Source organism: Styela clava, chromosome 6 (assembly GCF_964204865.1).
Source record: "Styela clava chromosome 6, kaStyClav1.hap1.2, whole genome shotgun sequence".
NCBI classification, from domain to species: Eukaryota; Metazoa; Chordata; class Ascidiacea; order Stolidobranchia; family Styelidae; genus Styela; species Styela clava.
In genome coordinates, this window is record NC_135255.1 from 13,803,707 (window position 1) to 13,815,637 (window position 11,931).

General features: G+C 34.4%; 1 protein-coding gene across 1 annotated transcript; it reads left to right on the plus strand.

Moving 5' to 3' along the window:
- The first annotated feature begins 1,408 nt into the window (after positions 1–1,408).
- LOC120330738 (GTP cyclohydrolase 1-like) lies at positions 1,409–6,223 on the plus strand. The gene is made up of 6 exons (XM_039397645.2): positions 1,409–1,672; positions 2,281–2,445; positions 2,743–2,852; positions 3,230–3,285; positions 3,447–3,563; positions 5,513–6,223. Exons 1-6 carry the CDS (start codon positions 1,627–1,629, stop codon positions 5,640–5,642), a joined length of 624 nt encoding a protein of 207 aa, XP_039253579.2. The 5' UTR covers positions 1,409–1,626; the 3' UTR covers positions 5,643–6,223.
- Positions 6,224–11,931: the final 5,708 nt, after the last annotated feature.

An 11,931-nucleotide genomic window follows, 5' to 3' on the forward strand; every position in this document is an offset into this window, starting at 1 on the left:
TTGATGCCTCTTTTGGTGAATATATATATAAACGCTTCGATCTCAGGACAGGGACGCGACGGAATATCGATATCTACCAGCATTATTATAGACACGTATACCATTTTGAACGTTCTTAATTGCCGAACGTTTCGCCGTAACGCGTGTTCAGGATCAATATTCTATTGAGAAAGGCTAAAGCATTTTAATACCAACACTAAACAAATATTTTACCCTTCGTGCTTCTGACGTTTCCGTGGCAGCTGGCGAGCAGACGTGCGTGCGTCAATTTGGGGGTTGTTCAGGAGAAGAAAAATGCGTTTAACGCTTTCTACTCACAGACTTAAAGATCAAGTTTTTTTAGGACAAAGTATTCGGCTCACTGAGACATATAAAGGTGAAGCCCGATTTGCGAGGTTGGTAAACACAGCAGAAATATTCCGAGAAAAGTTATGGCAAATAAATAGGAACATTATAACTTCAGTGAGTTTGATTGTCATAAGATCTGTCGACTGACGGAATAGAGAGAAATTCTGGGGTTAATTTATTGTGGTAAATATGCAGAAAGTCATATAGAAGTAACGCATCGTTGCTAACGTGACTATTTATACTAGAATGCTTGTAACCTAGATACTCAAAAATGTAAATTACCATATTGCCATTTCACAAATTATTTTGCACTGGTTAACAAAACACAGAAACATATTAAAATTCAAAGTACCACTTTGTCTTGTTTCATACTGCTTCCCGCTGGTTTATTCCTAATTGGTATATTAACTGCGGTACTTTTTATTAATTAGTTCAAGTCCAACATATAAAACAAATTGGAGAAAATGGCATCCATTTTCGGGGAGAAATATAAACTAAAGGCTAGACCTAAATATATACATGAGTCACTTGAGTGAAAAATTTGTCAACTGGATTGTACAACAGGTTTGATTAAAGATTTCAATCGATTAGTTTGTATTCTATATTTAAAATCTCACAAAGACACGAATCGGCATTAACAAATTGTAAGAATGAAAATTTATGGTAATACATTAATGTGTACATTAGTCTAAATTTACGTATATGTCAGGGTCATCGTTGGCATTGAGTTTAGGTAGAAAAGCTTCTCCTCTTTATACATATATATGTGAAGAAAATTAAAATATAAATTCACTAGTGTTGTATTCAATACTTAATATTTACTCAGAATCTACCAACAAGCACGTGCCATAAATAATTAGTGAAAACTCAGATTAGGTTTTTGAAGATAATCCGAATGATATTACTTGAAATATTGTTCTCAGTGGGGTGCTTTTAGTCCGAAGTTAACTTACTGTTTGAAATAACTTTCGAAATTAATCTACGGATTACCTTTGTATTAGCTCAGAGGCGACTTGCAACTTGCGAAATAACATCGCTGGGAAAATATTTGAATCACATTAAAATAAAATTAATATAATATGGAGAGGTCGGATCAACATTGATCTTTCAGTGCATTGTTTATTTAACACATCACGTGATAGACACGGTATAACATTGTCTCGGAATTAGCTGCGTTGCTTGTATAGCTTAACCATTCACTCTGTTCTGTTGTGTATATAGAGTAGTTCTTGTCACTGTCTCTAGCTTTAGCCTATAAAACCTACATACGAAATCACTATGCATGGAAGCGGCGGAACAACAGAAAGCGAGGATCAGAAATCAAGTAAGTCTGATTTGATTCAAACAGGTCTTTATATTACAGTCCATTCTTGCAAAGCGAGAGACAAAATTATCATTTGTAAGTCGCTTGTGGCAGCTTTTCAAACAATTTTGAAAATGATAGACAATGGTAGATAAACATTTTATTAACAATACTATTTAATATGAGTGATATTCAGGTTAATACAAAAACTTTTGTATACAAGAAAACAAATATATGCGCGTAAAATTTGGGAGGATTGTTGCAGTTTGAGAATGTTATCTGTGAACGCACAATAGCCCACCCATGATCCTAAAGTAAAGAAGGAAAGCTCAAAATCAATATAAATCCAGACATGAATGTTGCGTCTGAGAAACTTGACAAAGGTCAAGAAAGAGCACCCATGCGTAAAAAGAGAGACACTCTCACTTCCCGATAACAAAAGCAGAAAATAAAATTTCATTGGTTTTTCTGCACACTGTGTGAGGAAGGTAGCGATTTTTATGCGGTCTTGATTGTCACTCGGGAACTGTGCGAAAACTACCAACCTATTTATTCCTCGTCATATAATCAAATTTCAAAATGAAATTTCCTAACTTTTTAACCCTAATAATGCCTTCTATTCATTTCAGTCACGGAAACGCGAAAAAATGCGTTGCCAGCTCTTGAAGAAGCTTTTAAAGCAGTCATAGAAAAAGTGGGAGAAGATCCAAGTCGACAAGGTGTGGTGAAAACGCCGCAAAGAGCTGCTAAAGCAATTTTATTTTTTACTCAAGGATACGAGCAAAATATAGCAGGTACGATTTGGTAAAAAACACGTGATCTTTTACTAATATCTAGACATAGTAGGCTCAAAATCGTAACGGATTAAGAAAACCCGAAGTAAAAACTCATTGCCAAAAAGGTTATCATTCTGATAAGTTCCGTAGAATGGAGAACAAATGTAAATGCACGGCACTCGTGTTATACGATACGGGTCTACGTGTCTCAAAAATGTTGAAAATGTCCCACTTGAGACACGTGGGGCAAGTGGAACACGACATTTTCAAGACATCGATGCCGCCGTGGAATAAATATTTTCGATATTTCAACAGATTTAGTAAACGATGCGATATTTGACGAAGATCATGATGAGCTGGTGATTGTTAAAGATATTGATATGTTTTCACTCTGTGAACACCACCTCGTTCCTTTCGTCGGAAAGGTAGTTGTCATTTTTTTTAATAAATTTGAAAGTCATTGCTATTGGTTTATGAATGTGCATAACACTGAATATATATGAGGAGAGCTGTGTAATCAATTTTGCCATTGCGAAGGCGGTAATTTACAACTCAGAGTTTCACTTTCGCCAAAATTCTTCCTTCTAATTATTTATTGTTCTGAACCGAAATAGATTCACATTTAACGTCTTAGTCCATAATTCCTCATGATGTTTTGCGCCAAGAAATTGAAAATATTTTATCAAACGATATCATCCATTACAAGTTACTCAATCATTCTTTCTTAAACATTTCCCACAGTATTAGCCTATAAAAATTACATTACGATCTTGTTTTTAAAAGTAATTATAACAATTTCCAGGTTTCCATCGGTTATTTGCCTAATAAAAAAGTTCTCGGACTGAGTAAGTTGGCCAGGTGAGTTTTTGAATAAATCAGTTTTTACTTCACCTAATGAAACAAAATCTATTCTTTAGTATCCTGACCTCTCGTACTGAGGGTACTAATATAGTTTTTCGTTCATGAAATAGACTATAATAATTGTATTGTACAGAATTTCTTTGATATATATTTCTCAGAATTGTGGACATGTATAGTAGACGATTGCAAGTTCAAGAGCGACTGACAAAGCAAATTGCCACGGCTATTGCAGATGCTATAAATCCTACAGGAGTCGGTGTAATAGTGGAAGCACAGTAAGTATTTTTAATAACTTTCTGAAAGGTTTGACTGTGCTGACGGAAAAAATTCAAATAGTCCCTGGAGTATTATATCGTTTTGCTTTTTACTTTAACTATTTCTATAGCCGACAGGGTTTCTTTCAAAGTTGCCAAACAGAAACACAGCACGAATTAGACACGAATATAGATTGTTTTGCTAAATCGTTGTTATTATTGGTCACGAACTGGTCATATATATCAGGGGTGGCCAACCTTCTTTCGACCGCGATCGACTGAACACACGCATACAAAAACTTGAATAGCTGTCAATAAGCTTGGCTCTGTGGTTCATTCTCAATGAAAAATTTGTATCTTTTATGTAATCATAAATGTTGCATAACTGCTCAAACTTCATTATCCAATTCACAATTTCCTCCGAGTCCGATTTTTAGCTCGCTTAGAATTTAAAAAAATTGAGCACTCTTATGCCACTGCAACCGTTGTGAATGAAATTTATCACACTACTCTTGGTACTCCTGAAGTATGCGTACCGAGATGGCGGACACCGGAACGTAGTAGGTTATGTGTACCAGGTTAGGGTTAGGCCATAAATTTAGGTACAAATACTACGGGAGTCACTTGGCTGATCCCCGAACTCGTAATAGAACTGAAATACGGAAAACTGAAATGAAATTATGACCTGACCCTAATCTGGTACACATATATATATATATCCGCCATCTTGGTATGCATACTTGGGTTGGTATGCATACGCCAGGGTTACCTTGGAGTAAGACTTACCTACTGCGGTAGGTATTGTGGAGTCGTTTGTCAGTCAAGGTACATTATATTCGGCCTGTTCATTTCAGATAGACCTTAGCAGCGGTGAAACTTGCATTTGTTTCGTAATATTATGCTTTATAGTCTATCGACTACTCGAGACGTGGCGCTCGACCGACCGGTCGACGTGTTGGCCACCCCTGATATATCTGATACATTTTGCTGGACCGTCGTTGCTGTTGGTGTTGCTTGCTTATCGTGTTGTTGTTGAGCAACTTTTGGGTGCGGCAAAAATGTTTTTCTATAACCATGTGACCAATCAAATCCAAATTGTTCTGTACTTATAGGACGGAAGTGCTGTTGTGCTGTTTTTATTTTATTAACGTGAACACTGATAATATTTTGTCAATTTTTAAATTTAGGAATTTTAGTTTATTTGGGATAACCCCCTGAATTTGATGTTTAATACAATCACATTTAAGTCCAGAAGTCCTCATAGATCCAATGCATTAAGATGTTTATTGCAGTCACTTGGCGAAATGGCTACGAAGGTATAAATTATTCGCCATAACTAGACAACCGCACCCAAACACTGTAAGAATTACATAACACCCTGCTCATTTACTAGTAAAAATCTTACCCTATCGCAGACGATTATAAACCTAACAAAATGAAACTCAATTACATTTGGATAATTATCATACAGCCGTTACCGGTTACTTCAATTCTGTAATGTAGGCATACAACATCATGCAAGCACCTGAACAGTAATATTGATATAGTTCGTAAAGAATATTACAGATTTAGTTGGGCGACGAAAAATATTCACACTCCACCACCTATCTACTAGCTAAAGTTGTTATCTCATTAAGTCAATTTGTCGTGACATGGACAATGAATGGTCAAGGTATCGTTGAAAACAGAGGTTTTCCATCCAAAATTAGGTTCTTTGACGTAAGCATTCGACCTTTGTGTCTATATATATATTTGAAAGTTGCTCTCTTGTTTTAAACATTGATTTATATGCATGACGGTGCCAAATAGACAGAAAGTCGTGTGCTGCCAATCAAGTGCAGTGATATGTGTAAAGTCTTGTTCCTTCTTCAACTGTTATCCAATTATTTGTTTGATAAATATAACGTTACAAAAAATGTTTCTATAGTACAAATTTATTGCGTTTTAATGAAATTGACAACCTATGACAGGCATATGTGCATGATGATGAGAGGAGTGGAAAAGACATCAGCAACAACTTCAACAAGCTGCATGCTAGGAATGTTTCGTGACGATCCGAAAACTCGTGAAGAATTTCTTTCTCTCACATCTAGAAGATAGCAGAGCACATATTTCTTGCAAACAAATACTCAATAAATGTTTATCGACCGAAAAAAAAAACGAAATTAATTCATAGCCTGTCATGATATTTATAAAAGTTGTGAAAAAATTGTGCAATACTGCTGCAGTCTTTTGTTGTCGGTTGCAAGTTATCCTTTTGTATTCAATTTGACATGCAATTTCAATCGATGCTGTGCTGAACATTTTTACTAATAGAAACTATGATATATTTTTATTTATAATTTCAAAAAATTTGCTAATAGAAAATATTTGACATACAATTTGGATGTCATGAAAAGATCAATAACACAAAAACGTTTTATTATTGAGAAGTACAAAGAAAACTTGATTTGGTTCAAAAGTTTCAATGATTAGGACTTTGCTATGAGTTTGAGCAAAAAATAAGAAAAGGTTCTATAGAAATCTTTATATTTTGTTAATACTTCAATATAGAATGTATTCAGTGAAATGAGTGTACAATTCTTTATTTATTTGCATATTGCTGGGGAAATAATAGTGCATAGTATGCTATTATGTTTAATGCATTTTTATCCATTAAATGGAACTGATAAAACATTTGATATGTCTCTTTCTTAGTTTCGTTTTTGTAGGGCTCCGCTTCAAACAGCCAGTTGTATATATATTTGTGTTATCTAGTGATACAACTTTCATTCCATCGTTTATTCTGAGAGTCTGTCTGTTTATTTCAATGTCCAGTCTCATAAGTATATATTTCAATTTCATTTATACAAGATGTTTTCAAGCATAAGAACATTTCTCATTAGAAAATAGAAATCACATTCAGAACAATTAGCAGTTGACTGTGTTAGCATATTATATTTAAATATTGGCAGTGAAATTAATGCTAGATACAGGGTTATCTGCGGTATAGGTCAGCTGTAATCTGGTTTAAAAAGTAGTTTTGTTTAAAGCAGATCTGACCTAGCGGGCATTTTTATATTCAGATAGTAGGCAACAAACTTTGCATCGTCTTACTTTCTAAAAAAAAACGAAGAAGAATATGATATAAGTTGACAAATCAACTTCTCTATAGAAGAATGACAACATTTCTGACGCCAGATGTTACAATATGATCACAACCAATAGTATGTCTCATAAAAGAGTACAGAAGTGAATAAACCTACTACATTTTCGTTTAAAATTGAGCCAAATGCATTAAAGCTTGAACTGAGAAGCAAACGTCATCGAATATAGATATATAAAAAGTTTAATATATACTGAGTGACCCAAAAACAGAACTCGTAAATTTCCTAATTACTTCTACGAAAATAAAAATAAAATAAAAAATTCTTTCAATACCCAGACATTTGAGTTTCTGTTTGTGTAGGACTGTATCCAGAAGTATCAGTAATCTAGGACGCTAGTTATGTTCTGTCTGAATATGTTCCAAATAATCTGGTTGTTGATTTTGGTCACTCTGTATAGATACACGATAACATAAAACAGGTGGATTCAGAACAATGCGTATTCCACCCATCCCACAGGTTAACATTCGTTTCACGCAATTCCTAGTCTTTGCCCATGTTATACAAATTGTTGTCAAGGATTATATTGCTGCACCATTTGATTATTAAGGTATGGTGGTAACAAATTGTTAATCTAATCCATCGCAATCTAATTGAATAAATATTGAAAAATATAAAGAAATTGAATGCAAAAAATACAACAAATGCCGAGATGGAATAAAAACTTTGACCAGCATTTCAATATATATTGAAAAATGTAGAACCTCTTTGGGACCAACGTCCAGCGTGTGTAGGTCAAAACGCACCTTTATTACGCACTAGGTGTCGTACGCTTATACGGTTCAATAAAAACATTTAATAAGATAATAAATAAATGGAGAAGGGAGATGATTTTGCGAGCTTGTTAACAAAAACGGCAATCAGGGACTGCGCAAAAACAGAGATATTGTAATAAAATAATTCAAACAAAAATTACAAATTCTATAAATTAATAGTGGAAGTTAAAACAGGGAAATGCAAAATTCACATGAAACTACAAAAAATTACATGGAGATAAATTATTTTTTCTCCCACTTCTACACAATAATCTTGTTTCTTTTTAATCGCCTTTTTTCAGCCATGAGACAAGCTTTCTGATGTAACCTAAAGTGAAGGACTTCGACATTCATTCGCATTGCAACAGCCGTGATTTCGTTCAGAAAAACTTCGGAACTTCGGGAAAGGGCAAACTTATAAGATAAAGTTAAATGGGTTATCATTACCATTTTAACTCATGAACAATTCTGAATAAAAGTTATCAAGAAATATTCACAAATTGCATATACAACTTTTATTCTACAAGCATGACTTTGCAACCTATGAACTCTTATATACATTTATAAAATTTTCAATTTTTGGACACGTTAGTGGACAAAACGATCGTTTTGTATTTTATTATGGCACTGTTCGCTTTTCTCTTTAATTACTTGATTAATCGCTTTGGAATTTTCAGTGCTCAAAGATTACATTTTTTGCTAGAAGGTGATTACTTTTATTCATTTCAAATATTCCGGTGAGCTGTATGGGATTCGTTTTTTGTTTGCCATAACATCATCGACACCCGCCACTAGGTGGCGCTACGTGTCCATATATTTGAGCATAGTTCTGTTGTTTCGTATATACAGCTAAAAACTCTTGTGTTTTAATCTAATGATTTTGTACATCATGAATTAAATTTACAATTTCTTCAGGTTACCATGTTATCAAACAATAAGCTTTTAATCATCTTGCGCAAACTCCTGCTCCACAGGGCTCGATAAAGTGCAACAACGGAGAGTAACAAAGCTCGCAATGGCAGCAGTGCGTTCCTTACATAGAGGCTAATCCAGAGGTGTGCAACCTTTAATACAGGATGGCCAGATACAAATAACTGAATGGAACCGCGGGCCGCACTTTATTTAAACAGCTTTCTAGTAGTTTTAGGCACATAAATGTTGGTTATTGATCGTATGACATGCGTTGTACGCTTCGCACATGCTAGCTGTTAGGGTATTTTAACGTCATAGGCATAGATAATAAATTGGACCCAAGAATAGGATTTGAGATTGCGCAAAGAGATTGAAAGTACTCGCACGCCAGATTAAACTAATTTAGAACTCGTTTCGCGGGCCGCACACTATTCAAATTGACACTTCTCTGCGGGCCGCACAATTTTTGTCTGTGGGCCGAATTTGGCCCGCGGGCCGCAGGTTGCACAACCCTGGGCTAATCGCTAACGTCCAGCTCAAGGGTTCCCAAGCTTTTTGAAACAAATTCTATGACAGACAATTTATTCAATGATCCCAGGTCTTGTGCACTAAAACAAAATATTAAAAGATCACAACAAAAAACCAATGCGCCGTATAGTGAAACTCGTTGAGTGAAACGAACAAAAGAATAAAAAACGCAACTCTCATGCCATGTGTGACATTCAGCCTGTTTCGATATTTGGTAAACGTGCAAAAGGGCAACGTCAGACACGGCTCTGCTGTTAGTAAATTTGTGGCTCTTTGTGATATCACAAGCCCACAGCTCTGCGACATCACAATGGGGAAGCGTGTGATTGGAACAGAAAGTGAAGAATCAGTGTCTCCAGCGGTGATTGCAAAGCAGAAAAAAGCGACAAATGTGTATTTGCAAGATTAAGCACTTGATTCTTGTATTATCAAGTTATTAGCCATATTACAGATTTGTTTCGCGGACCATCCAAAAGAGCTTAACGGACCTCAAAAGGTCCACGTACCCCAGTTTGGGAACCTAGCTAGTCGACTCGTATCCTCTGAACTAAAAATCACTATTCTTGAACATTGAGTATTCAGCAAACAGATTCAAAGCATAAACCATAACATGTTGTTATAGTCCAAAAGTGTAGTCTCCTGATTTTGTAATCAGTTTTTATTTATTTTGTTTTATCAAATATCGTCAAAGAAACTTCTCATAATTTGTATATATAGCTCCTTTGATCATGTTTTGTTATTTTTACTTGTTTTTGAACATATTGGATACATAAATTGAATACACAAATATATTTGCATTTTGAAAACGAGTCTTAGATACCTCATCATCTGAGCTGGTAGTTTGTACTTTTTAGCCACTATAATTTTTTCACAATAGATCACTATTTTTATCATGTCACCCATAATATATATTTACATTTGGGAATAAAAAATTTTGCAACTCACAATACACAGTTGATACCTCGTCTTTGTCCCACTGCTATTAAAATTGCTTTATGTGTCAAATTAGAATTTGGCCCATATTCAACAGTCAAACATGAAATAACAAACTCCAAAAAAGTAATGTATAAATTAACAGAGATAGAATAAATATAGTGCATGCGCTTTTCTAATGAGCATAAATACATGCTCATTGGCTTTTCGTAGGGCCTGATTCTGCCACGATTGTGGTTACTCGCTGCCCACTAGATGGCCGTTTTCACCTACTTTGGTCGACAATGGCGCCAGGCGTTTTACTTTCTTTACTCTTTATGTTGACTTTTACGCTGCCCTACGCCAACTTTTATGAGCGGGTTCCCAGCCGGTCGCCATTGCTCTATTGGGCGTTCTCACTATCTCTATTCCTTATTATTTTTATTATGATGTTCACTGAGCAGAGTTTTTTTTAATCAAGTCCGAGCTTAGTGGGCTACAATACCAGTGGGAGGTACGGTGAGTTCAAAAGTTTCGGCGATGCATCAGTTTCGGAGTTTTCTGTCAGTCGCAAAAGCTTCACTTGTTACTGTATGTTTCAGGTTTTTAGATATCAGTTACTGCAGGAACAACACTATCAACTTATTTTATAGCCTAATATTGCCAATTTATTGTACCGGTACCGTGCCCAAGAGAAGAATGTCTTTGATTTGAGAGAATCTAAACACATTTCTGCATTTAGTCTAGAAATTTAGTTAACGTAAAAATTCTTTCACCCACAATTCTCGCAAGCACTTTCATTTGTTGCAATTTTCTGTACTAAAGGCGTGACAAAGATGTAGACTATCCTGCTATCTGACTATCTAGCCTAGTTCTATTTTACTTGTAGATTGTATGTCAATAAATTCTAAATGCTGGAGTGTACAGATGTGCATAGAATATAAACAATTATGATATTGTTTGTTTGCAAAGCATCATCGAACAGGTTAAAAATCTGAAAATGCCTTTTCAACAGCCCAACATTTTTCAGATCAGCAGATAGGCTATTGATGTTGATAAATTCACTTACGCATTACACAAAGTCCTAAAGGTATTAATTTCGAAAAGAAACCTGTTAAAATTGTACAATGTCTGAATGTGATATTGAATGATGATTATTTCAAATATTCAGTTATTGGTCAAAATAACTTATAAAGGGATTCTCTGATCATGTTTTTTATTAATGGTAACTAATGACTACCGCACTATGCTTAACTTTATAAATCTCACAAAACAATACACTGAATCAAATAAATGTTTGTAATTATTCTGAAAATGGTGAAGCAATGTATCGAAGCTATTTTTATTTTTTTCATTCTTTTTCTTCGAATAGATATTGAGAAATTAGCTGAATATACATTTAACAGGAAAATTGCAAACTTTTGAATCAAGATTTTTTGAAAATCTTATCAATTTTCAATGTGTATTATTATTTTCAAATGTTTTATTGAGTTAATGGGGTTTTCAGAGTTTAGAACCTATTTATTCCATTGGTTTCTGGGTTTTAACGTAGACTACTTTTATCTTTGAAATGTTATATTTTTATATAAGCAAGCTTATTTGTACTTGTTTATAATTCTATAGTTGGTAGTCAATTTTTTTTTCTTATCAATCCACATAAAGGGTGTGTTGCATCTTAAACCTGATGTGAAAATTCTACAAAACGTACATAGAAGTGCATGAGCATAATAATCATGTTCATTGCATAAAAACAGATTCATACTTTTGTAGGAAAAAATTTATCATCTTGAATAGGCAGATATCAGCAATTCTGTCACATTTTACGGGGGTGTTCGTCAATTGCACATATAATATGAAACAAGACACAGAAAAAAATCTTCAGATTCAATTACCTTTCTGCGTATCTATAGTTGTGTTTCACCTAAATATGAAAAAAATACAGTCATAAATAGTTATGGTTTAATAAAACAGTGAATTTCCAGGTAGAGTACTAGAAGTAACATATTTATGTGAAATTAACGAAAGTGGGCATGAAACTTTTCAGAATCAGATTTCGATTTCATTTTTTATTTGTAAAAATATGGTGTCGTTAAGCTAGAATGTCAGTATATCACTTGCAATGTAGTATTGTTAAAA

What these genes read in the sequence shown, in the direction of transcription:
- LOC120330738 (XM_039397645.2), top strand. Translation starts at nt 1,627, where the DNA reads ATGCATGGAAGCGGCGGAACAACAGAAAGCGAGGATCAGAAATCAA. An exon ending in AAGCGAGGATCAGAAATCAA is followed by an intron (nt 1,673 to 2,280) that starts GTAAGTCTGATT and finishes TATTCATTTCAG; the next exon opens with TCACGGAAACGCGAAAAAAT. An exon ending in GGACTGAGTAAGTTGGCCAG is followed by an intron (nt 3,286 to 3,446) that starts GTGAGTTTTTGA and finishes TATATTTCTCAG; the next exon opens with AATTGTGGACATGTATAGTA.